The sequence below is a fragment of the Drosophila ficusphila genome, unplaced genomic scaffold (assembly GCF_018152265.1).
Source record: "Drosophila ficusphila isolate 14025-0441.05 unplaced genomic scaffold, ASM1815226v1 contig_198, whole genome shotgun sequence".
Lineage (NCBI taxonomy): Eukaryota > Metazoa > Arthropoda > Insecta > Diptera > Drosophilidae > Drosophila > Drosophila ficusphila.
Genome location: NW_025064092.1, coordinates 2728928 through 2753764, shown reverse-complemented (window position 1 = coordinate 2753764; position 24837 = coordinate 2728928). Strand labels below are relative to the sequence as shown.

The 24837-nt window shown below is 44.6% G+C and overlaps 7 protein-coding genes across 12 annotated transcripts in view; 4 read left to right on the top strand and 3 right to left on the bottom strand.

Annotated features, from left to right (window-relative positions):
- The first annotated feature begins 82 nt into the window (after positions 1 to 82).
- LOC108101688 (copper-transporting ATPase 1) lies at positions 83 to 11558 on the top strand. The gene is made up of 4 exons (XM_017206117.2): positions 83 to 1368; positions 6944 to 8190; positions 8709 to 9512; positions 9774 to 11558. The coding sequence occupies exons 1-4, from the start codon at positions 411 to 413 to the stop codon at positions 10530 to 10532; spliced, it is 3768 nt and encodes a 1255-aa protein (XP_017061606.1). The 5' UTR covers positions 83 to 410; the 3' UTR covers positions 10533 to 11558.
- Positions 11559 to 11930: 372 nt separating this feature from the next.
- LOC108101689 (nardilysin) lies at positions 11931 to 16049 on the bottom strand. Its single transcript, XM_017206118.2, has 4 exons — positions 15677 to 16049; positions 13841 to 15607; positions 13492 to 13776; positions 11931 to 13424 (listed from the first exon to the last, which is right to left on the bottom strand). Exons 1-4 carry the CDS (start codon positions 15859 to 15861, stop codon positions 12251 to 12253), a joined length of 3411 nt encoding a protein of 1136 aa, XP_017061607.1. The 5' UTR covers positions 15862 to 16049; the 3' UTR covers positions 11931 to 12250.
- A 397-nt stretch (positions 16050 to 16446) lies between these two features.
- On the top strand, positions 16447 to 19937 carry LOC108101696 (myotubularin-related protein 10-B). Of its 2 annotated transcripts, none has more exons than XM_017206132.1 (2): positions 16447 to 16748; positions 16920 to 19937. In XM_017206132.1, exon 2 carries the CDS (start codon positions 17014 to 17016, stop codon positions 19534 to 19536), a length of 2523 nt encoding a protein of 840 aa, XP_017061621.1. In that variant the 5' UTR covers positions 16447 to 16748; positions 16920 to 17013; the 3' UTR covers positions 19537 to 19937. The 2 variants fall into 2 exon arrangements, with proteins under 2 accessions (XP_017061621.1, XP_017061620.1); XM_017206131.1 differs by having other exon boundaries at positions 16447 to 16760.
- A 93-nt stretch (positions 19938 to 20030) lies between these two features.
- Positions 20031 to 21433, top strand: LOC108101698. Its single transcript, XM_017206135.1, has 2 exons — positions 20031 to 21036; positions 21088 to 21433. The coding sequence occupies exons 1-2, from the start codon at positions 20695 to 20697 to the stop codon at positions 21166 to 21168; spliced, it is 423 nt and encodes a 140-aa protein (XP_017061624.1). The 5' UTR covers positions 20031 to 20694; the 3' UTR covers positions 21169 to 21433.
- LOC108101697 (uncharacterized monothiol glutaredoxin ycf64-like) lies at positions 21381 to 22142 on the bottom strand. Its single transcript, XM_017206134.2, has 2 exons — positions 21753 to 22142; positions 21381 to 21684 (listed from the first exon to the last, which is right to left on the bottom strand). The coding sequence occupies exons 1-2, from the start codon at positions 22057 to 22059 to the stop codon at positions 21485 to 21487; spliced, it is 507 nt and encodes a 168-aa protein (XP_017061623.1). The 5' UTR covers positions 22060 to 22142; the 3' UTR covers positions 21381 to 21484.
- A 119-nt stretch (positions 22143 to 22261) lies between these two features.
- Positions 22262 to 23006, bottom strand: LOC108101677 (BLOC-1-related complex subunit 8 homolog). Its single transcript, XM_017206101.2, has 2 exons — positions 22731 to 23006; positions 22262 to 22671 (listed from the first exon to the last, which is right to left on the bottom strand). The coding sequence occupies exons 1-2, from the start codon at positions 22946 to 22948 to the stop codon at positions 22338 to 22340; spliced, it is 552 nt and encodes a 183-aa protein (XP_017061590.1). The 5' UTR covers positions 22949 to 23006; the 3' UTR covers positions 22262 to 22337.
- Positions 23007 to 23075: 69 nt separating this feature from the next.
- LOC108094654 (flotillin-2) overlaps positions 23076 to 24837 on the top strand; it is a 108928-nt gene continuing 107166 nt past the window's right edge. For 3 of the 5 annotated variants that reach the window (XM_043207543.1, XM_043207542.1, XM_043207538.1), the window contains exons 1-2: positions 23091 to 23176; positions 24582 to 24711. In XM_043207543.1, coding sequence (XP_043063478.1) covers positions 24663 to 24711 — 49 coding nt within the window. In that variant the 5' untranslated portion in view covers positions 23091 to 23176; positions 24582 to 24662. Of the gene's footprint in view, positions 23177 to 24581; positions 24712 to 24837 lie in introns of all 5 variants that reach the window. The other 2 variants (XM_043207539.1, XM_043207540.1) reach the window with 2 other exon arrangements.

The window sequence follows — 24837 nt, the reverse complement described above, 5'->3', positions numbered from 1 at the left end:
CGATATTTTCCAAGTCCAAGTTGGCAGTCTCGCTAATCGGGCGACCGATAGTCGCCCGCCTATCGGCTGCCGCCCATCGCTAGTTGCGTGCCGTGCGAACGGGGGAAAGAAACATAACGGGAGCGGAGCAGCTGTTGCCTGCTAATTGGAAAATTCAACACAAAACACACAAATTTTGAGTTTCGTGTGGAGTTTGGCCAAGTGAAAAGCGGCGGCAGGCGGCCAACGAATAGCCACAACAAATTCCGAACCGCGGCACAACACACTTGACTCCGAAAGTTTTTGTTAGTGACACAACACCGAGTGCAACAGAGATTTCTAGCGATAGCGAGGGGCAACTCAAGAGTTCAAAATTTCAAGTAACACTAGAAAATCCCCAACCCGCCCGCGGAAAATAATGCAAATACGGCATGCTAAGTGACGAAGAAGGAGCGACGAAGACGATGACGATGTCCACGATTCGGCTGCCCATTGTGGGCATGACCTGTCAGTCGTGTGTGCGAAATATCCAGGAGCATATTGGCCAAAAGCCCGGAGTCCTCGGGGTGCGCGTCATCCTGGAGGAGCAGGCGGGCTACTTCGACTACGATCCCCTGCAGACGGAGCCCGCCCGGATAGCCAGCGATATCGACGACATGGGCTTCGAGTGCAGCTATCCGGAGCCAGCGGCCGAATCCAAGCCAATCCCCTCGAGCGCCTCGACCACCATCCGGGTGGTGGGCATGACCTGTCAGTCGTGCGTGAGCAACATCGAGGGCAACATCGGCACCAAGCCGGGCATCCACTCCATCGAGGTGCAGCTGGCCGCCAAATTAGCCCGCGTTCAATACGATCCCGCCCAGTATGATCCCGCCCAGATAGCCGAGCTCATCGATGACATGGGCTTCGAGGCCTCGGTGCACGATTCCCGGCAGAGCAGTCCAACGCCCGCCTCATCGCCCAGAAAGAGTGCATCTCCCGTGGCTGCTCCCGTACAAAATGGTGCCGCTGTGGCCATTCCCATCGAACAAGAGCTCCTGACCAAGTGCTTCCTGCACATTCGCGGCATGACCTGCGCCAGCTGTGTGGCCGCCATCGAGAAGCACTGCAAGAAGATCTACGGACTGGATAGCATCCTGGTTGCCCTGCTGGCCGCCAAGGCGGAGGTCAAGTTCAATGCGAACGTGGTGACGGCGGAGAATATTGCCAAGAGCATCACGGAGCTGGGATTCCCCACCGAGCTCATCGACGAACCGGACAACGGCGAGGCCGAGGTGGAGCTGGAGATCATGGGCATGACTTGCGCCTCCTGCGTCAACAAGATCGAGAGTCATGTGCTCAAAATAAAGGGCGTGACGAGCGCCTCCGTTACACTGCTAACAAAGAGGGGTAAGTTGAAAGTAGTTCTATAAATAATAGGGAGTTTTACTATCTTTGTTATCCCAAATCCATTAGTTTAAAGTAAACTCTAAACTTAATTGTTAATTAGCAACGAAAACAAATGCTTTGTTTTGTAAATAATGAGCGAATTCAAACATGTTGGCAAAGACTCATGGGATCTTTTGTGGGAAGCCCAGTTGTTATCCATAATACAAAAGGTGGCTGACTGTTTAGAATCGCGGGCGGGGTCACAATACTCGACTCGAAATCGAGCGCTCCACAAGTGCAAGTGACAAGTGTTACGCAACATTCGGAATGAGCACCTGGAACCAGGCCATCAACCGATATGCACCTGTTGCTGTTCATTTTCACCCACCGCCCACAGCTGGGTTTACATTATCGTTAATTTCAATCTGATATCTTGTATACCCTTGAACCCAAGGGATATAGGATTCGTTTTTCCCTTTTTTTTTTATAAATAGTTTCAACGATAATACCATATTGTAAATCTCACATACTTATTTGTTTGATTTAATATTCAAGGAATACATTGTAGAATGAAAACTCTGTTTACTGATTAATGCAAGGGATGTTAAGCAGTTAATATATATGATTATTATTTAACCATACGTATATGTATGTATATCCCCTTCAGGGGTATGTTATTTATTTATTTTGGCGCAGCAACATCTGTTCCCTTGTTAACTTGCCAACATTGACTTGCTGAAATCGGTGCAAATGTTTTGTTCGCATTTCACAATTGAGAACTTGCCCGGCAATTGTTTATTGTAACTGATATAGTCGCTATACTTTATGCCTTGCTGGGGCAATGGGGCTTATATTTTTCGGGAGGGCCGGGGTGGTGAGTGCGCTCCAATGATAAGAAAGTGCTCGGGAATAGTGCGATGAGGGACCCTATACACACTGTATACTGTACAGTGTACACTGTACACTATGCGGCGGGCAAACAATGGCAATGGCAACTAGATTAAAGTGCTTAGACTTGGTGCGTTCGTGTGCGTGGGCCGTAGAGTTGAGTTATCTGGAACAGCCACGGAATTTAATAGGGGGCAGAAAGTGATTATGCATAAATGCACTCATTCCAAAACAAATACACACGCACCCTAAAGATACGCTCAAAAATGTTATACTATTTAATCAAACTAAATATGTATGTACATTGCTATGAGTTTTATATTATTCTACATTCCATTGAGTACCTTCCCTCAGACTTTATTTAATTCTTTAGATCATTTTGTTGTCTTGTTTTAATATTTATTCCGGAAGAACCTTTGTAATTTAACTCAGAAAAAAAGAGAGGGATCAAAAAGCGATTGCCGGCCAAAGAACAAAAGACAGCGTGCGATTGTTCGCTCTTTGTTTTCCATAAACTTTGATTGCCAATCGAGTTATGGACAGGCATTTGCCAACTGGCAATTAAGCCTTGAAATTGAAAGTCCGCCTGGCCAAAAAGGTGGAAAAATCAAAACCAAAACAAAAGTGAAAGAGCTTCAGGCATACGCCTCTAAATATATATATGTACATATGTATGTATGAAAATATATACCCACGATCGCAGACAGCAACTGGGGAATTAATCTCGCTTTTGTCTGGAAAGAGGGAGACCTCTCTCTTTTTTTCTTTTTTTTTTTGGGGTTCGACTCTCCCTGCTTCGCATGCGTGACCACGAACTCTAAGCCACTTTTTACACAGCGAGAAAATATAGTAGCTGTAGTAACAGAAAGTCAGGAAGTCTTGGTTCTATTAAAGGCCTCATCTTTGAAGAAATATGGTTATAAACAATTTGGTTTGAATTTCTTTTTTAATAAATATAAATATATTTGACTGATTTAAATGTGTATACAATTCTTTCTATGTATATCTTTTAAAATATTTATATTTATTAAAAAGTATCTGGATTTCAAGCGCATTTTAATACATTAAAAAATAGTATTATGTTCAGGTAGCCTTGTGAATTTTTTCTATCTGCAGTCTCCAGCTTCATTCACCTTCACTTTGATTTAGAGTTGTGCTCTTATATTTTCGGTTGCTTATTTATTTCTGCTCTTGTCTCGCAGATCTTGTTTTGAAATTAGTTGCGGATTATGCAATAGAATGCCCGACTTATGTTTTATCACACGACTGGCATTAAATTCTGGTTGATTCGCGGAAATCCGTTCGCATACCTGGATTTCAATTTGCCTACGTGCGTTATTTGAAAAAGTCAAGTATCACAGCAAGGGAAAATGCATAAATGAGAGCTTCGTAATTATAATTGCAATAAAACTGGTTTCGGTTTCAGTTGACTTGCCTTTTGCGCTTTTTTCGCGTTTGACATGGATAAAAAACTCGATGGAGAAAAGCAAATGAAACTATTTCGATTGTACATATGACACTGAAAACTATTTTAGATATTCAAAAGTAATAATAAACTGGTTACCCAATGAGAATGTCAATGGGTTTCAGCTGAAAAAGGAAAATGCTGCGACTTGCATATATAATTATTTTTTCAAAGAGGTTGCAATGCCAGACAATAAAATTAAAACATATTTTAGGTGGGGTTTTAACCTATAGAGATTTCACGATTATATCATCTGGATCCTTATCTTTCGATTAATTGACTCTAAGACTTCAACTTCGGAATTCAATTAGTTCCCATTAAAATAGTAAAACGTGTTGTTTCTCATTTGTTGCTGGAACTTCTGCTTGTTAGCTTGTTTTAAGTTTGTTTGCCCGATCGGTAGTCGGAATTGGGCGTGTAAACTGTTGAGCAAAACATATGTTTTCTTCCGATTCTTATCGTCCGGCGATAAGTGCACGACAGCAACAACAACGACAACAATAACAATAACAACAGGCAATCTCAATTCAAATTGAAAATGTTCTAAAATTGTAACAACGAAACGCGGGCGATAAGAAGCAGCAAGTGAGCAAGTCAAAAAATCAGAAAAAAAATAGAATAGAAAAAAATTCAATTTTAAATTGAATTTCCTACAGTAAAAACTTGTATTTAAAAATTAAAAATCCAAGAAATTGCTTAGAAATATCTATTAAATAAGTTGTGCGTTGATTAAATAATATATCTTTCTTTTACAACAAAAACAAAATTAGATTGGCAAGCAAACAATTTTGAAAATGTTTGTTCAATACATTTTGGAGTTTACAAACGCACACGACCCGCAGATAATTTATCAATTGAAAACTGGGGGAAGATCGATCGGTACCATCAATAATTAGCGGCAATTGTCACCCTTCGTGTGATCGGGGCATTATGTCACTATAATCCTTCCTCAATTTTGCACACGACCCGTTTGATATCCACTTGATGATGACCCTCTAATTGAATGATAAACAATAACTCCGAATGATATCATGTGGCTTGTCATCTACTTGCCTTTCTGTATATTTATTGACCCACAGAGCTTTGAATAAATGTTGATTTACATGGGTTTATAGAACTGTTTGTAGTAATTAAATTGTATTTCATAAATATTTGTAGCAATGTTAAATCGCACTGCAGCAGTTTGGAATGCTAATAATTTGTTCTAAACTCACGAATATAAGCTCACAAATTAAGGGATTTTACTGGGTTACAAATTTTTGTTTTCTATTTTTTTAATGATGAGTAAATCTTGTTGATCTGGGGGCAAAATACTGACGGCAAATAAACTATTTAGTTAACAGACTGCTATTCTAATCTAAAAGTAAATTTGCCTGGTTACCAATTACGGGATTTTGAAAGGGAACAGCATCATCTTTTGTTATATTTCCCCATCTGATAAGATGGTTTCAAGTTGATTACAATGAGTAGGGAAAAATGTGGGCAATGTTGGAATTGATAGAGGTGAAATATTTTGATTTGACGGGTTGCGAATAAAATAAATTTAACACTTCAAGTAATCTATAAACAAATGTTATTCCTCTAAAGATTCCTTAGTTTTTGTTACACAAATTGTGAAATCTAAATAATATAATATAATGAGTCATTCGCCCAATGTCATCTGTTTATCAATGAACCAAAATGAAATGTGTGACGTCTTCCCATTTTCCCGGAATGAAAACCGAATGATCGAGAGGGGTTCTGATTTCGTAATTTTCTCGGATCGCAAACGTGGAGAAGTAATAACACGATAAAGGGGGGAAAAAACATACAGAGCAGATGGCAATAGTATCAGGAATTTCTAGTTGTTGCCCAACCGGCGACATGCTAATAATCGAGAACAGCAGCGATTCAGTTTACACAGTTTGCAAAGTTGAAAAGTTATCTTATCGGGTGCGATGAACCTACAGCAGCAGCAGCGATATTCCAACCCCAAGAATCCGGGAGCTCCTAAGTCCCACCGAATTCTATTTAATGCGTTCAATTCAGCCACATGTTTGACATATTGATTATGACAGCAGACTGCTATAAGATAATGATCCCACTTAAAATCGTGACTACTTATAGTTTCATATGAAATTTATGCAAGTTCACCAGATCAAAGTTTGTTAAAATAAAATTGGGATATAAAACAAATTGAACAGATAGATTTGAAATGTTTATTATTTAATTATTATTATTAAAAGAACCCTTTATAATTAAATTGTTTCAATATGAGCAAATATTCGAACCGCTGTAGTTACTTTACATAAACTAGTTAAAGCCATTTAACTATTGAACATCGATTTCGCCATAAAACCGGTTGCATGCTCCAATTTCATTAGCAGAACCGGCATTATTTTCCAGTCGTTGAGGTGCACCAACAGTTTTATTTGAGGCCGGCTAAAACGCAACCTCCGAAGCTTCCCTCCCCCTCAGAACCCCTTCTGTTTGTCTGGCTTTCTCCTTTACAATTTTACTGAAGCCCAAGCAAACAGAAGAGTCCATAGAAGTGATAACAGCCCACAGAAACTCTGATGAAATTGATATCTCGTTAAGATATACTCTACATATTGTTTTAAGCAAAGTGCTTGTCATTATATAAATGTTTACCCTTCTGCAAGTCATTCTAACTCTTTTTTATAAAAGAAAATCAATTTACATAAACCTAAAACACTAACTTATAAGCTTTTGTTTTAATTCTTGAATTATAATTCAGAATAATGCATTACACTTTGAATTGAAACGAATTTAAGGAGTCTTTTTTAATGACTTTTGTTGTTGTATCACAAATATTTGTGGTCTCTTTAAGCTAGGCTTGGGATAAAAGTTGCTTGAATAAATCAGCATTTGGTGGTCAATTGCAATTGGCTTTCTCTTTGGCCAATTTCACGATCAACATTGTGGACTGGATCCTCTGCGATGCCAGCTTTCTCTATTTTTCCGACTGGAACAAGTCCGGTTTTTCGTAGTTAACCTATGAAAATTAACTTCTTTTGATTGTATAATAATAATAAATAATTACAAAAAGACTACTGCAATTTGATTTAAGTTAAGAATATAAAGTTAATTCATGGATTTTGTTTTATTTAATTGATGTGGCATTCTATTTTATTTGCTGCACTGCATATGACTGATATATGTTCACATATTTATTAATTAAATATTTCATATTTAAAGCATATTTACTGATACAAAATATGTATTTATTTTATTTAATTTTAGGTAAATTCCGGTACAACACGGAGGACACGGGGCCGCGGAGCATCTGCGAGGCGATCGAGGGCCTGGGATTCGAGGCCAAGCTGATGACGGGCCGGGACAAGATGGCCCACAGCTACCTGGAGCACAAGGAGGAGATCCGCAAGTGGCGCAACGCCTTCCTGGTCTCCCTGATCTTCGGCGGACCCTGCATGGTGGCCATGATCTACTTCATGCTGGAGATGAACGACAAGGGACACGCGAACATGTGCTGCCTGGTGCCTGGGCTGTCGATGGAGAACCTGGTGATGTTCCTGCTCTCCACACCGGTGCAGTTCTTCGGCGGCTTCCACTTCTACGTGCAGTCCTATCGAGCCATCAAACATGGCACCACCAACATGGACGTGCTCATCTCGATGGTGACGACCATATCGTACGTTTACTCCGTGGCCGTGGTAATTGCCGCCGTTCTCCTGGAGCTGAACAGCTCCCCTTTAACCTTCTTCGACACGCCGCCCATGCTGCTGATCTTCATTTCGCTGGGCCGCTGGCTGGAGCACATCGCCAAGGGCAAGACCTCGGAGGCGCTGTCCAAGCTGCTCTCCCTCAAGGCGGCCGACGCGCTGCTGGTGGAGATCTCCCCCGACTTTGACATCATCAGCGAGAAGGTGATATCCGTGGACTATGTGCAGCGTGGCGATATCCTGAAGGTGATCCCGGGCGCCAAGGTGCCCGTGGACGGAAAGGTTCTCTACGGTCATTCGACCTGCGACGAATCGCTGATCACCGGGGAGTCCATGCCGGTGGCCAAGCGCAAGGGTTCCGTGGTTATTGGCGGTTCGATCAACCAGAATGGCGTGCTCCTGGTGGAGGCGACGCACACGGGGGAGAACACCACGCTGGCCCAGATCGTTCGTCTGGTGGAGGAGGCACAAACGAGCAAGGCGCCCATTCAACAGTTAGCCGATCGCATTGCCGGCTACTTTGTGCCCTTCGTGGTCGTCGTCTCGAGCATCACGCTGATCGCTTGGATCATCGTTGGCTTCGCCAATCCCGAACTGGTGCCGGTGGCCATGGAGCACAAGATGCACATGGACCAGAACACCATCATCGTTAGCTATGCCTTCAAGTGCGCCCTGAGTGTGCTGGCCATCGCCTGTCCCTGCGCCCTCGGCCTGGCCACGCCCACCGCCGTCATGGTGGCCACCGGAACGGGAGCGATCAACGGCATGCTGGTCAAGGGTGCCACCGCCCTGGAGAACGCCCACAAGGTGAGATTGATTTGGGTTATTGAGGGCTTTAAGTGCATACTTCTGTAATGGGTAAATCAAGCTTCATTCAAAATAAAGTTGGCAACAAGCATTTCAAATCGAAGGTGATGTTATTTGAATAATCATTTGAATAAAAATAAATAACGTCACAAAAGTAAATAATATATGTACAAAATTTTCAATATTTTAAAAGACTTCCCTAAAGTTATGATTGCTAAAAACTATTGCGTTAAATTTTGAAATATTTTGCTTTGCTTTTATTGAACCATTGGATCTGAATATTGTACTTTGTTCTCATTAAATTTCAGGATCTCAATTAAATATGTTACAATTTTTCTTCAAGAAAAAGTAACTTGTTTCCCATTCATTGTTTTGCTTTTGCAACTTCTTACCTTTTCTTATTATACATTTTTAATTCACTTCTATACTTTTCCCTTATTTACAAACACATTTAATGAAAAATGATTCCTGCTTATAGCTTTCTAATCACGCATTTCCGCTTAACTCCATCATTCCAGGTGAAGACCGTGGTCTTCGACAAGACGGGCACCATTACCCACGGCACCCCGATGACCAGCAAGGTGACCCTGTTCGTCACCGCCCAAGTCTGCAGCCTGGCTCGAGCGCTGACAATTGTGGGTGCTGCGGAGCAGAACAGCGAGCATCCGATCGCCTCCGCCATCGTGCACTTCGCCAAGGACATGCTGGACGTGGGCGCCACTCCGCAGAGCGGCAGCTTCGGCAAGAGCAGCAACTTCCAGGCGGTGCCGGGCTGTGGTATCCGTGTCACGGTCTCCAACTACGAGCAGACGCTGCGACAGGCGTGCAATGCGGAGCGGATCATCAACTACGAGAACCTGCACAGCAACCATCCCCTGGGATCTGTTCCAGTGGTCAATGGAGCCAGCGTTGAGCATCTGCTGCCGCAGCAGAGCGTGCGCAAGTCCATGGAGCTGAACCATCAGCAATTGCTATCCGACTTGGTATCGGAACAGGAGGAGCAGCAGCAGCAGCAGCTGCTGACCGATCACAAGATCATCGATGGCCCCGAGATCCGAGTGCTCATCGGCAACCGGGAGTGGATGCAGCGCAACGGGATTGAAGTGCCGCTCGAGATCAGCGATTGCATGACGCACGAGGAGCGCAAGGGACACACGGCGGTGCTGTGCGCTCTCAACGGGCAGCTGGTGTGCATGTTCGCCGTCTCCGATATGGTCAAGCCGGAGGCGCACCTCGCCGTCTACACGCTGAAGAAGATGGGCATCGATGTGGTGCTGCTCACGGGAGACAACAAGAACACGGCTGCCAGCATTGCAAGAGAGGTGGGTTTAATTGATTGCTTATAAGATCAGATATTGCATATCTGTGATTTAAGATTCGTGGTTAATAATTGTATCTAAAATTATAGATTGCATATTTGCAGATTTAATAATTGTATCTAAAATTATAGATTGCTTTTATGTGATTTAAAATACATGTTTAACAATTGAATCTAAATTGATGGACGCATTACCTTGCATTTCTGTAAATTAAGATTTTAATAACACTCAATTGCATTATTAATGTAATATCCCATCTTTTAGGTTGGCATTCGAACCGTTTACGCTGAGGTGCTGCCGTCGCACAAGGTGGCCAAGATCCAGCGGATCCAGGCGAACGGCATCCGTGTGGCCATGGTGGGCGATGGAGTGAATGATAGCCCGGCGCTGGCGCAGGCGGATGTGGGCATAACGATTGCCGCTGGCACGGATGTGGCCGCCGAGGCATCGGACATTGTGCTCATGCGCAACGATCTGCTGGACGTGGTGGCCTGTCTGGACTTGTCCCGCTGCACGGTGCGTCGCATCCGCTACAACTTCTTCTTCGCGAGCATGTACAATCTGTTGGGCATTCCGCTGGCCAGCGGCCTGTTTGCTGCCTACGGATTCACCCTGCTCCCGTGGATGGCATCCGTGGCGATGGCCGCCAGTTCGGTGAGCGTGGTGTGCTCCTCGCTGCTGCTTAAGATGTATCGCAAGCCGACGGCAAAGACGCTGCGCACGGCGGAATATGAGGCGCAACTGGCGGCGGAACGAGCTGGTGGCTCCGAGTACGATCTGGACAACCTGTCGCTGCATCGCGGCCTGGACGATCTGCCCGAAAAGGGCAGTAGGTTGGCCTTCAAGCGATCGACCAATTCGCTCATCTCGCGCATTTTCATGCACGGCAACGGGGGCGTCACCTCGCCGGATGCCAAACACGAGGAGGGTCTGCTGGATCCCGAGGAGCAGTACGATGGCCGCACCAAGATCGTGAGGAGTCGCTACCATGCGAACGATAGCACCGAACTGCAGAAGCTGTGAGGAAAGGCAACCACAAACCAACCGAGGACCTCAAAACGACAAATTTTCAGTGAAATTGTTAGCGGGCTTTCAATAATTATAAAACCAATGTACATATTTGCAAATTGATTGTTTTGACAATGAACAAGTGGTAGAATCCAAAGGATTATCTTTGATTTTGTATGCCTCACATGCGCAAAAGGCTAACGAGGTTCTATAGAAAAGGTGTTCTCAGTATGTAAATATAGCTCAAAAAGGAGACATTTAATTTGTAATTTAAGTGCACTTTTTTAAACTACTGAGTTGTCTTTTTATATATAGCTTTTCAATATTTGAGAAAAACTCATTTAAAGTTGGATCTGAGGTTCTATTGTTGTAAACACATGAATTAACTGAGATTTTCTTTAACGTACGGCAGGTTTTGTATTTTTCTACACCCGCAAACGCACCGTCCCCTCTTTCTACACCACAATTTTGTTATTTTCCCATTTTTTTTTATAAGAAACTTAAAGCATAAGCCTTTTTTGTTTTATACAACAGTTTTTTTTTCCAGCATTATTTTCCTTCATTATTGCGCCTATTATCTTTAATATTATTATTATTGTATACCAACTTTTTTTGTGTTATGATCGTAAGTTAAATACTATTATTAAGTTCAACTGAACAAAGGCAAAGAAGATGCAGACGAGGAGACAAAGCAAGACATCAATCATCATTGAACTATTGTTACTTATTGTTAATACGCATTATCACATATATTCACCATACGCAAAAGTAAAATAAATCGAACCCAAGAGACGAAAATCGAACAATCTGAACTTCCTTTGAGTCCTTGACCCCATATCGGCTTTAATCCTTATTTGTACAATTGAAGGATAACGTACACTTGTAAGACAATTGGGCACAAGTCGAGAACAAAGTGAAAATCAATGAAAACGAAAAACATTCTTTATATGTAACTTTAATGTCTATATACAAATCGCATTGTTAATGTACATATAAATAAAACGAGAGAAACGGAGAGAGGAGAATCCCCATACTGGCAAATTGCATAGCAAGTGTTTATTATACTATAATATATTATATATTGCAGAGGGTATTATAATTTCTGTTAGAAGTTCGCAACGCACTAAAGGAGACAGCTCAGAACCCACAAAGTATATATATTCTTGATCAGATCTGATTCCAACTAGACGTGTACGTCTGTCCGTCTCTCTAAATTTCAAACAAATTATTTTGCTGCAAATTAACAAAAATTTACTACTTCTAAGTCCATAACTTTTCTAATTTCAATCAGATTTTAAGTTAGCTTCCTTTCTTGTTTCTTTACTAAAAATAATAGATATGCTTTAAAATAATATAACACCCGAAATTTGTGGTGCTTCTGTAGCTTGAAATCCCTGTTAAAACGCAACTGGATTGCTTTTAATTTTGATTTTTATTTGTGTATTAAATCAGTACGAAAGACAGACAATGCGATCAATCATATGCGGTGTGTCAATACTCCAAAATGCATTCGTCATTAGCTGCGCCGAAGTGTGGGTTGAAGTTCAAACTAATAATGGAGGAGTGTATTAAAATATGAGAGCGAATTGCTGACTTGGTCAGGAGGTTGGTGTAAAAGGGATTGCAACTACTCTTCTACCTTTGGCTAATCAACAAAAAAAAAGGGAAATAGGTGAGGTATATGAAGACGACAGCTGGTTTGGGTGGGTGGGTTTGTTGTCTGCTCAAGGGTCTCACGCCTGGCCAATGGCGTCTTCAATGCGGGCGGCGAGCGACAGATCCTCCTCCTCCGCCTGTTGACTCTTTCGCTTGGGATAAACGTCCAGACCCTTCTTAAACTCGTTAATATCCAGAATGGTCTTTTCATTGCCAACTGCGGGCAGGAAAACCACATTCAGCTTGTTCTCCAGGGCCACAAATAGATCCTCGTCGTCGACCTCTTCCTCTGAATCCTCATCATCCTCGTGTTCATCCTTCTCAGTTCCACTCTCATCTCCAGTTTCGTTAGCGTCTGCGGCCTTGTCTTCGTCATCGCCAGCGATGTGGGAACCGGGCAAAGGTTCCGGCATATCCGCTGGACGATGGCCAATCACCTGAACGGACAGCTTTCTCAGGTTGTTGGTATCGATATCCAGGAGGAAATCAATGATCTCCGACTTTTGAAGCGTGCGCAGCACTTCAATTTGGCGACGTCGGCGATCGAAAAGGTAGTCCTCGTTGAGGATCTCGTCCCAGTTGCGCGCCATTTCGGTGCCCAGTGCCATGTCGGCCACCAACTTCAGCTTGATTAGCGAGTCGCGAGTGTGATCGTAGTCGTCCTGCGGCATCTGGCGCAGAATTTGCAGCATTTTGGCGCGGAACACCTCGATGCGACCCTCCACATAGTTGGCCGTCGTTTTGGTCTCCTGCGAGTTGACCATAATCGAATACCCGGCAATGCCGTAGTTAATCCTCACAGTGGCGCCCACATGGTAGCCCAGTTGCTCCTTAGTTCTAAGTTGATCAAACAGCGGTTCGTCCACGAACATCATCATCAAATCAAGGATGCTCTCCACGCGAACTGTATTCGGTCCAATTTGATAGAAGTTCGTTATCACCGTATTTGTATCCTGTTCGTTGAGGGCGTGGCATCGGATTACATTGGTTCCCAGCGGCAGTTGCATGGTTCTATCCTCTACGTAGCGCTTCTCCTTGATCGCCTGGCAATTGAGGCGACTCAGCACCGAGTTCAGTACATTGTGAGCGGATTCCTCCGTGTAGTTGCCCTGGATTAGCGATTGGATGTATAGTTCCTTGGGAAATTGACGGGCAAACTCCCGCAGATCCTCCAAGGTAATATCGTTGAGGCACTTGTACTTGTCGATCATTAGCCAGCGGATTTGCTCCAGCACACAGAGGCGAACGTCCCTGGAAAAGAAAGAGCAAGACACATAAGTTGGTCACCAGAAAGCAGGTTGATCTATCCATTTCTTGCCTGTTAAGTGCCTTTGGCTTTATCAGGGTGTTGAAGAAGTTCTTGCGTTGGTTCTTCCTGAAGGCAGCCAGCATATTTTCGTCCAGGGTATCTGCCACATGAAGCATTCCCTCGGCGATGGCTTCTACTATAAGGTGTAGTTTCTCATTGTAGCCGCTCACTTTCAGCAGCAATCCCTTCTCAATGGTGCTGAAGGTGTACGAAAGACCGGCACTGATGGCTGGATACAGTTCCTCGCACACATGGAACTTCACCAGCTCCTCGTAAAGTGTGCACATGGCATCGCTGAAAAAGAAAAGGAGATAATAAATGCAGGAACTGAATATAAAAGTATTGTTAATTCACTAACTTTTTGGCACTTTGTCGCTGCAGCGGCGAGATGAAATAGAAAGCCATGTGAGCCTCGGGCAAATCGAACTTGTCGTCCTGACGGAACCACAGTTCGCAGGTGTCCGTCTTGAGCAGCCTCTTCGGTACGGCGGGAATTTCTGGTTTGCATAACGATTGCCAGAACAGCGTGAAATCCTCTGTGACGAACTTATTTGGCTCGGGCAAAAACAATTCGGGTAGGGGCTTCGAATCCTCCCAAAGCTTGCGCCACTTTTCAGGCATCGGAATGGTGGCGTACTCCGTGCCGAACCACTCCTCCGTCTGATCGTAGGCACTCACACCCTCGTACTTGTTGCGCGAGGTGACCATCAGGTTGAACTTCATCTCGTTCAGGTGACTAATCAGTTCCTTGAGATGCTCCTCGTTGTACTCGTAGTAGAGCTCCTTGCCCGTGAGAATGTCCTTCGGTGGGAAGTACTTCGAGTTTAGCACCAACTCCTGAACGTTATCGAATGCTGGTCGCTGAGCCTGGAAGCGGAAACCCGTCTCTTCGATGCGCTGCTGTTCCTCGTAAACTTCCTTCATGGAGCCACAGTTCGAGAAGAGCTTCACGTAGGCGAAAGTGGCGGCCAGGACTTCATCCAGATTCTTGAAACCCTCATCCGTGAGATAAATGCACACGTTGAACAGAGCGTACATGGAGTTCATGTCGAAGCCGTTCTCCTCGATGCCGGCAATTAAATGGAGAGCCCACAGGCGGCGTCTCAAGTAGGCGCACAGGCTGCCACGCCCCTCGTAACCGAGCAGATACGACAGAAACTGATCGGGCTTGCTGCGGTAATACTGCTGCACATTGGGCAGCACCCAAGTCAGCTCCAGCTTGCATTCGTTCTCCACGGGCTTCACAAAGAACACTTGCTCATGGAACTCCGGTTTGAAGGCATTTCTGTAGTTGAACTTGGTTAAATCCGGCGCCTTCACATCGTTGTGGGGGATCTCCGAAAAGTGGTGCACGACCAGCGATTCCAGCTCATCGATGGGCAAGCGGGCCTGCAGGCAAACATACATCCGGTTGGCGCCATAGTGCTCCTTCCGAATCTCGTGTAGCACCTTGTGCAGCTCCGCATCGTCCACGTTCTCCTTCAGCGACTTCATGTTGCCCCAGGCGAAAGTGCCGTGTGGGAATCCTTCGGTGGCCAAACTGGCCAGCAGTTGATCCCGTCTTGTCTCATCATCCTGCAGGATTTGCTGGAACTCCGAGTCAACGGCGCTGCGTTCGCGTTGCATGGCCTCCTGTTTCATCAGCGGTGCCTTCATCAAAGCCGTAAAATAGTCCAAGCTCGAGTCCAGATGCTTCTCTGCCACCTCAAAATAGAAGAGCGTCTCCTCGCAGTCCGTGTTGGCATTACTGAACCCACCGCACTTCTTAATGTGCGCATCGAAGATGTTCTCCTCTGGATACTTCTCAGAACCCATGAAGATCATGTGCTCGAGGAAGTGGGCCAATCCTTGGTATTTCTTTGGCTCCGCAAAGGAGCCATAGTCGATCAACAGGGCACAAGCGGCGAGCTTCTCGTCGCCCTCTTCGCTACCGGATTCAACGCTACTCCCACTGTCCGAGGAGCTGGACGAGCTGGAATCACTGCTGCTGCTCACCGAACTGCTGGTCGACTCGCGTTCGCAGGACTTGTCCGATGAGGATTCCGAGGTGGTGAAGCCATCGTGTGGCATGGGACTGGGATCGGAGACAATCAGGGCGTGCAAGCCATTACCCAACAGCAGAGTCCTAACATGGCGAAGAGGAAATCATTCATTAAGTCTGGTTTAGCTGGCCCCCCGCTCGAATAACACTCACTTGTACAGCTTTTTGTCCGTCTCCGACTTGTCCGGTGTGTCCAGATACTTGACCTGATCCGCCATCTTCCACGGCTGGTGTGCTATTGTCCGTAGTCCGCCGGCTAATTGAGTAATGGGGCTCCGGCGTTTCGTCCGGATTCGGAATCGTCTCAGCAAATGTGCGCTGTGTCGCTGCCAGCACATGCGACTCTCGGAGGGGAATGCGAACTGCGATCTCCAAAAAGACTGGGATCGTTCTCGCCTCGTTGGGAAATTATAATCCGAGGGCGACGGGCTGGTTTTGCAAATTTGCCAATACGGAATTCCAAACACCGAGAGACGTGGGGCTAGGGATGGAACGGTCGCATGGGTGTCGCCGTTATCGGTTACGATAGCGATGGGATGCGGCTAAAACTGGCGGTTGAGTGGCTGTCCCTTCTGTTTTTCAAATAATTTGAAAGTATTAAAAATTAAAATATCTTATCAATATGTTAATGTCTATTAGTCATTTTAGCGGTTACTGAACTTAGACACATTTAGCAAAACCTACTTCTTCCAGAAAAATTTGTGACTTGTTAGAAGTTTGAAAAATTAGATGGATCCAAGTTTATTTAACTTATGGAGAATTATGCACGGCAAAGGACACTTTCTTTTTAAAACATTTAGAGTATAATTATAGTTATTCTTTAATTCACTGCAAGTTCGTCCTACGAAAATACCAACAAAATACTGGCTTACCGCCAATTAATGCCGCGAAATACCAACACGAATACCACTGGTCACACTGCCAACGGTTCCACCGAATGTCATGCGTGCGTGTGTGTGTGTGCGTGCGTGTTAGTGTGTCGTACAAATTGTTGGCGAACAGCAAAAAATAATAAATAAATAAATGCACATTGCGTCCGACATTGCGTGTGTGTGCAGCCAGATGGTGCAGTTGGATGACCCCAGCGGATGACCCCAAGAGCAGATTGACCTCGCGCACAACAACAACCACAACACAACAAGAATAGCAACAACAACAACAGAAACCAACCAACCCGCAAGCAGCAACCAACGGCGATCGCTGGCACACACACACGCACACACAGGTAATCCGAGCGGTAAGTTCCACTGATAAACTTATCATCACAAAAAACGATAATTCTAATTTCGTTTTCTATAATTCCCATTCCTCATTCCTCATATGGCATTTCCATATAACCATATTTCATATATTAACTTGCCGTTCTTTAATTTGTGTGCTATTTGTTTGCATACAGCCCGCACGCACAGCGCATATATAACGGTAGCGGCCAGACAGGAAGTGGCGAATAATTGAATATTCCAGCGACGTTCAGTGGTGGATCCAAACTAATGGCCACGGGCGGCGGAGGTGGAGGTGGTGGGGGTGGAGCTGCAGGCTCCGCCGGAAATGCTGACCACCACAAGCGCAACACGTTCACCAGCTATGTGGCACCGCTACCCGGAGATTTGCGCGCCACCGCGGACACAAACGAATGGTGTTTGCCCAGCGACATGAGGGACGTCCATCTGGCCAAGCCGCGCTTGCTGCAGGGGGAGCAAATCGCGGCCTCGGCACCGGCCTACATGTACTCCCCCATCGATCCCATGGACAGCAGTGGAAACCCCACCACCTCGGGCTCCTCCTCGTCAGCATCAGCGGACGGGGGCAACCATAAGGAGGCCACCTTCGGGCTGTTGAGCGTCACCAATTTCAAGCTGGCCTTCGTACCGCTCCACGCCAAGCGCAATCCTGCCGCACCGCTTGTGGATCTCTACCAGGAGAACGCCTATCTGGGACGCAACGAGATCACGCTAAACAACATCGATCATATTTACACCATTGCCGAACTGGGACGGGCGGCCAGTGCGCTGCAGGCGGCGCGTGGCATGGCCAGTAACAATAGCAGTCGGCGCAAGAAACTGGAGCCATTCAAGCAGCACAACATCAGCGGACGGATTGCCGCCCTGCACATTGTGTGCAAGAACTTTCGGCTGTTGAAGTTCTCCTTCCAGCAGCAGGACTCGAAGGTGTTCGGTGCCAGTGATCAGGGCAAACTGATTGCCTCTGCCTTGGTTCGCTTTGCCTATCCGATGCGGCATGATCTGAGCTTTGCGTACGCGCACAAGGAGCCGTACTATTCCACACTCGGCGCCTCCGGAACTAGCATGTACGCGACAAAGAACGACTGGGCCAGGGAGCTGATCCGTTGCGGGGCCACCGAGTGGCAGGTGGTGAGCAGCGCCAGCGTCCAGTTGCTGCAGAATCCCCTCCAGGCGGGCAAGTATACAGTGCCGCCGCACTTCGTCATACCGAAGAGCTGCAGCGTGGATCGTTTCCTGGACTTGTCGCGCGCCTTTTGCGACTCACGCGCTGCCTTTTGGGTGTACAGCTATGGCAACAGTGCTGCCCTCGTGCGATTAGCCGAACTGCAGCCGGCCGCGCAGCAGGACACCAAATCAGAGAACGTTATGCTGGAGCTGGTGCGCAAGTGCGATGCGGAGCGACAGCTCAGGCTATTGCAGCTGACTGATCGCCTGCCGAGCATCCAGGACGTGCTGCGGTCCTACCAGAAACTGCGACGACTCTGCACGCCGGAAACGCCGGAGAAGTTCATGCTGCAGGATGACAAGTACCTGGGTTTACTCGAAAAGACCAACTGGCTGTTCTATGTGTCTTTGTGCCTACGCTATGCTAGTGAAGCGGCCGCCACTCTGCGCGGCGGCGTGACCTGCGTCCTCCAGGAGTCGAATGGCCGTGACCTGTGCTGTGTGATCAGCAGTCTGACGCAAATACTGCTCGATCCGCACTTCCGTACGATCGATGGCTTCCAGTCGCTGGTGCAAAAGGAATGGGTGGCCCTGGAGCATCCGTTCCAGCGTCGGCTGGGTCATGTTTATCCTGCGCTACCGGCCGGCGGCAACGCCGAGCTGCAGGAGAGCGAACAGAGCCCCGTGTTCCTGCTCTTCCTCGACTGCGTGTGGCAGCTGCTGCAGCAGTTCACCGACGAGTTTGAGTTCACGCAGACGTACCTGACCACCCTGTGGGACGCCTGCTTTATGCCCATCTTCGATACCTTCCAGTTTGACACGCAGGCGCAGCGCGTGAAGGCGGTACGCGACCTGCATCTCGTCCTCCGGCCCGTTTGGGATTGGGGCGAGCAGTTCTCGGACAAGGACAAGATGTTCTTTAGCAACCCGCTGTACCAGCGCCAACGGGGGGATCTGGGGGCCCAAGCGGCGGCGGCGGCTCATCGTAGATCTCTGGCGGTGGGAAATAAGGTGGTGCATGGTACTGCCAGTGGATCCACGCCCTCCAGGAACACCATCAATCCGCAGCTGTTCTCCACGGCTTCCTCAGTGCCGCAGGATCGTTTCCTGCAGCCGGCCTTCCGGATCTTCGACCTGCAGGTGTGGGACCAGTGCTACTATCGTTGGCTGCCCGTTTTGGACATTCGCGGCGGTAGCCAGCCGCAGGTGGATCTCTTCCATCGCCTGCTGCTGAGCAACATAGCGAAGGTACAGCGCTGTTTGGAGTTCCAGAACTTTGACGATCTGCCGGACGCCTATTACGAGGCCACCGGGGAATCGCGACCCAACCAGTCGAAGGACGAGAGACCGGAGAAAGAGGATGAGGCTGAGTTCGTGGACGGAGTCGAGCGTCGCAAGAAGACGACGACGACGAAGGCGGGCACACCCACGAACGGACTCAACTCGGTGAGCGGGAATCTACAGCTGTCGACGCTATCGTCATTCTTTCCCTTCGGGAATCCAATCGCCGGCGATGCACCGCATCAACTATACGATATACTAAACAGCAGCAGTGAGCTTCTGATGGAGACGTCCTCCTTCCTTGACAAGTCCTCCATTGTCTGATCCACACACACTCGTTCCACTTGTTTACTTTCAACGCTGAACTTTCGAAGTATTACAAAAAGAAAACATTTACAAAAAACCCTCTCAGAGGAGCAACCCTTTCGCATACATGGCATATCGCTTTTAACACTTTTGATTATTGTTAACTAATAAGCAAGTTATGGTATAAGTTTTTTTTATTTCGTTTTACCACCACTAAACTGCAGCGCTAACATGGACTAAATATAAAAAGAAACGTAACGACAAGCAATTGATGTGAAACGAATTGAAACCACAAAAATCCACAAAAACGAAATGTAGGCAAACATCCAACTAAATCAATATGTATTATATTGTATGTAACTTAATATATGAAAATATATCGATATGTATATTTAAATAAATCAAAATTGTCAAATCAACCGGTGGTTTTTATTGTTGTAAGGGCGATAAGTAAATTATTATTAGAACCCCTGATATTCTGCCTTGGAAATATAATTAATTTACTACCGATTAGCTGGCCGTGTTTATTTTTCTTATTCTGTGTTAGGGGTCTCACTAGCAACAAATGTGATAAGAAATGGAATTAAATTTGTCACTAGATACTACCTTTCTCTTTTAAAACATTGATAAGAACGGAACCAAAAATGGGGCTAGATAAATGTTTGACAAAATGTAAATATAGCTGACTCAGCGGAAGAAGAAACATAATTTTGGCATGAGTGTATTCCTTTCTTAAATTATATTGGGAAAAACGAAAGAATATAAAACATTTTTTATATTTTGAATACAATTTTTAGTAACTGCACTGAGTCATAGCCCAAAAGAAACATTTATAAAACAATTAAATTCTTGAAGTTAATTTTTTTGTAGAAGAAAGATTATTAAAACTGTAAAACATATTTCTAAACATAAATAAAGTTGTTAAACGTTGGTAAGTCAAATTATTAAAAATTGTGATAATATTGGCAGGGTGATCGCACAAGGGTTAAATAAGCTTAACAGCTGCAATAAATAACTGTTTAATTGCCGAATTTCTAAAAAAAATGTTTTGTCGTTATCAGTCTAAATTATTGTATAAAATTAACGGTTTTAGGGTGCCTATAAAATATTGTTTGCGCAAATAATAACAAATGTAATATCGTTACATAAGTAGCATTAAGGGTAATAATTATTATCATGATAGCAAGTAATGTCGGAAACCTTTTAAGTAAAATGGATAACAAGAAGCAGTCAATGGAATTTCAAGATCATAAGATTTCAAATACAGATGGATGTCCTCCAGTTGAAGTTCAGACTCTAAAAACGGAGCTTAAGAATGAGCCTTTAATGGAATCTCAGGATCAGTTGCTAACTGACTCTCTGGATGAGAAGCTTGAATTGCAAAAGCATCCTCTAAGTGATAACCTTGAAAATCCCGCATCTCAGATAAGCAAAAATCGTTCGAAGCGTAAAATTCCACCAATGCCCGCGGAGGAAACCATGCGTCACTCTATAGCCGACAACCTAATGGAGATTTTGGTAAATATGACTAATCCGCAGTATCGACAACAGAGCTTTGAACTCTTGCAGGTGAGCGATGCTCTACAGGCACGCAGCCGAATTCTGGATATCCTGCAGCAAATCGATGACAAGCAAAAGGTTCGAAAATAATTGAATATACATGCATACCTGAATCGAAATCAAGCATCTTATACAATTATTTTCATTATACGTTACTTTTACGAAGCTATATCTTACGATTCAGAAACTAAAAAAACATCAAGCTTGCTCTTTCATAATCTAAGTAAATCTTAATCATAACAAAGCTTTGTTAACCGAAGGATTGGCTTGTACACAAGCAACTAAATTAGAACGCGGGCATATTGTTATCGTTATGAGTTAAACATTTAATAATAAAAACGTTGCGTGGCTAACAGTTAGTTTGTGTGGGGGAGTCTATTTGATCTTTGGGTGCTCTGGCGGCTCATCACTTCGCCTTGTCGTCCGTGGAACCCTCCTTTTTGGCCTGTTCCGCCTTCAGCAACTCGGAGACGATGCCCACTTTCTTGAGCTCCTCGATCAGATCACCACTTTGGTGCATCTGCAGCAGGATATCGCAGCCGCCAACGAACTCGCCATCGATAAAGACCTGCGGAATGGTGGGCCAGTCGGTGTACTCCTTGACACCTAATGGGGAATCGAGTTAAATCAGGGTATAAGAGGAAGTAGCAAAGGATTCTCCGACTGCAACTTACCTTGTCGCAGGGCCTCGTTTGCCAGGACATCGTGAGCGTCGTACTGAACGCCGTGCATCCGCAGGATCTGTACCACGGCATTGCTGAACCCGCAGCGAGGTGCCTGCGGATTGCCCTTCATGAAGATGACAACCTTGTTGGTGCGCACCAGCTTGTCCAGCGTCGCCTTGTCCACCGCCGTGCCGGTTGCCGCATCCGCTGCAAAGAAGCGTGTGAGCATGCCAGGATTGGATGCAGTTCCTCCGGCAACCAGCACTCGGGGACTCCAGGTGCTCTGGCGCAAAAGACTCTGGCAAATTCGGTTCATTTTCACAGCGGCGCTTTTCTCGAAACTAATAATATTAGATAATAAAAATAAAGGGCTGTTCAGGTGTCAGCTGAAATGTATCGATAGCTTAACAAGCGATAGTTGTGTCTATCGAATATCATATGAGTTTAAAAAGTTTTAAGAAATTTCTTGCGGGAGCCTATTTAAAGTAGCGTATTTTTAAATTAAAAATGGCCCCAAGTTTATATATATATATATTATATTTTTTAATAAACAAAGCTACGAATACATATTATACCTAAGAAATTTAAACCTAATTAGTGAAGCGTCGTGTAGGATCTCTGGAGCTCGCCAGGATTACTTGACTGTGTGGTCTGGGCCTCCGTGCGTCCTGCTCCTGTTCCAGGACCTATCATGTTCTCCATTCGCTGGCTGGTTTCCCGCATAACACCACCAAAATCGGGTAAGTCTGGCAGATCCAAGGCTAGGTGGGCGGAGAACCTTTTGTAAACGGAGGACTTGGTGCTTTCCTTCTTGATTTTCTTTCTGTTTTCCTCGTACTTTAGTTGTTGCTTAAGAAAAATCGAAGCCTTGATCATTTCCTGTATATTGTCGAATATGCTCTCCGATTTTTCAATGGTGCGCAGGGCTCTGTTAATTGATATATTCAATTAGTGTTATTTAAGGGTATACATAGAGAAAGCACCTACTGGATTCCGTATTCCATATCGTAGCAATGTCCTTGCAAATTGTTTTGCAGCTGAAAGACCTCATCTCGTTTCTCAAAAATTGCTGGGGAAACCTTGCGAACATGCTCTTGGACCCGGAAAAACGCCAGTGATGGATCGTTGGCGAAAATGTGAATGTTTTCCGATATCTTCTCGGAGGTTTTCTTCGTTTTAAAGACCAGTTCTCCGCCGCGAGACATAATTTTATGTACTTTTTTCTTTTGTTTTGTTTACATCAAGGGTCCAATTGGAAAATGTATCGATTGCTAAAAAATACCAACAATACAATACACTAACGCCAACTGCCATTTAAACCTCGATTGTTTTCCTCCCCCAACACAATCGGTGTTTTTCCAGCTCTAGCTTGTAGGCTGCTCGAGTTTCTTGTGCGGTAAATTTCGTCAAGAATTGGGTTTTAATTTAAAACGGTATCAATTAATTCTTAAAACCTGATTAATCAATCAATTTTTTTTTGCGTATTTTTGTTGCTGTGTTGTGAGTGAAGAGTATGTGTAAATTAAACATCGAAAATAACGGAAAAAAACAAAACGAGAAACAAACTGTGGGATGCTGATAATAATTCTCCCGGCGTGGTTGTATTTATGCGTAATATAAGTGATATGCAAAGCCGGTTGTCGTTAAACGAATTCTAGTCTCAGATTCTGGTGAAATATGGCTAATAAGCCTGGGTACAGCAACAACAAAGCGGCAATAACAAACTTTGTTTACCTAGAAACTCCAATCAGCAACCCCAATCAGAATTGAGGCACACTAAGGGTTAATTTTGCAGTGTGTATGCATGTATGTGTGCGCGAGTTATTTTTGTTGTTCCGCTTATTTTATTCCCCTTTTGTTTTTGTTGTTGCCTTTTATCGAGATGGAGATATTGTTCTAAACGCCCCTATTTTTCTCAGTGGAAAATGATGAGCTCATTGATAAGACGCGCCCCATCTCCCCTTCTCGTTCTCTCTCTCTGTCGCTCTCATTCACACACTCCTGCTTACGTCATTCCCCGCTCCCCCCGTCATGCTCTATTTTTTTGCAATTTATTTCTGTTTTATTTGAACTTTGATAAAAAAAATGCGAACAAAAGTCCCCCAAGTAGTGCCATAAAAATAATAAAAATCACCAGCACAAGTTTACAATTGTCGAGTGGTTTTCTTCTTTACTTCTGAACTCCTCAAGTGTTCATACTATGAGCCCCCACATTCCGATTCAATCGTTCAAATACTCTATATACTTTTATATACACACATCAAATTAAATGCAGAACAAGTTGCCGATGCTAATTGTTGTTGCTGTTCCCTAGAGGCAGAAACACAAAAAAAAGCTTTTAATAAAACGATATAAAACAATAACAACAAGAACGTTGAGAACGAAAATAAATAAAAACAATAAGGTGCGCGTGTTTGACGCTAATCAAAAATTTTAATTTAACATACTCTCGGGCGACGCTGGAAATATCGAGGCCACAGCCCATTGAAAGCTTCTGTCTATTTATTTCATTTACACACAGAGAGAAAATAAACAAAAATACAAGTCATAGGAAAAATAATTGCACATTAAACCACTCACAAATTTTAAAATGAGGGGGATCATAATATAATAAATAATAAATGAACTTATTATTAAATCCAACAAATAAATTAGATCTATTCCTTACAAGAATACAGTATAAAATAATGAAACACAGTAAAAATATAAAAATTAATTTAATTTTAAATGGAGAAGTAAATGTATAAATGTTTGCAAAGATAAACAAGTTGTTATATTTTTTTACCGTGTGCTAATTATATATCGTGTGTGCACTTTTTTTGTTATTTTTTGCGGCAGAACTTTTCAGCGGAGCTTTTGGCAAAGGAGTTATACTAAACAAATAAATATATAAATAAAGAACAGCGAGGAACCGCAACGATGGGCAACATACACACAACGGGTCCCAATGAGGCGTTAATTGTTTCAGGTGAGTCGGCGAACCCTTCAAAGCGGCCTTTGCCGCCCACCAACTTACCCATAGCCACCCAACCACCCAACCACCCACTGCTTAACCCTTTTCGGCATTACTGTTGCGTCAAACGCCTGTTGACTG

What these genes read in the sequence shown, in the direction of transcription:
- LOC108101689 (XM_017206118.2), bottom strand. Translation starts at nt 15,861, where the DNA reads ATGTGCTGGCAGCGACACAGCGCACATTTGCTGAGACGATTCCGAATC. An exon ending in ACGGACAAAAAGCTGTACAA is followed by an intron (nt 15,608 to 15,676) that starts GTGAGTGTTATT and finishes TCGCCATGTTAG; the next exon opens with GACTCTGCTGTTGGGTAATG. An exon ending in CAGCGACAAAGTGCCAAAAA is followed by an intron (nt 13,777 to 13,840) that starts GTTAGTGAATTA and finishes TTTCTTTTTCAG; the next exon opens with CGATGCCATGTGCACACTTT.
- LOC108101688 (XM_017206117.2), top strand. Translation starts at nt 411, where the DNA reads ATGCTAAGTGACGAAGAAGGAGCGACGAAGACGATGACGATGTCCACG. An exon ending in TACACTGCTAACAAAGAGGG is followed by an intron (nt 1,369 to 6,943) that starts GTAAGTTGAAAG and finishes ATTTAATTTTAG; the next exon opens with GTAAATTCCGGTACAACACG. An exon ending in CCCTGGAGAACGCCCACAAG is followed by an intron (nt 8,191 to 8,708) that starts GTGAGATTGATT and finishes CCATCATTCCAG; the next exon opens with GTGAAGACCGTGGTCTTCGA.
- LOC108101697 (XM_017206134.2), bottom strand. Translation starts at nt 22,059, where the DNA reads ATGAACCGAATTTGCCAGAGTCTTTTGCGCCAGAGCACCTGGAGTCCC. An exon ending in AAACGAGGCCCTGCGACAAG is followed by an intron (nt 21,685 to 21,752) that starts GTAAGTTGCAGT and finishes ATTCCCCATTAG; the next exon opens with GTGTCAAGGAGTACACCGAC.
- LOC108101696 (XM_017206132.1), top strand. Translation starts at nt 17,014, where the DNA reads ATGGCCACGGGCGGCGGAGGTGGAGGTGGTGGGGGTGGAGCTGCAGGC.
- LOC108101698 (XM_017206135.1), top strand. Translation starts at nt 20,695, where the DNA reads ATGATAGCAAGTAATGTCGGAAACCTTTTAAGTAAAATGGATAACAAG. An exon ending in ACAACCTAATGGAGATTTTG is followed by an intron (nt 21,037 to 21,087) that starts GTAAATATGACT and finishes GAACTCTTGCAG; the next exon opens with GTGAGCGATGCTCTACAGGC.
- LOC108101677 (XM_017206101.2), bottom strand. Translation starts at nt 22,948, where the DNA reads ATGTCTCGCGGCGGAGAACTGGTCTTTAAAACGAAGAAAACCTCCGAG. An exon ending in GATATGGAATACGGAATCCA is followed by an intron (nt 22,672 to 22,730) that starts GTAGGTGCTTTC and finishes ATCAATTAACAG; the next exon opens with AGCCCTGCGCACCATTGAAA.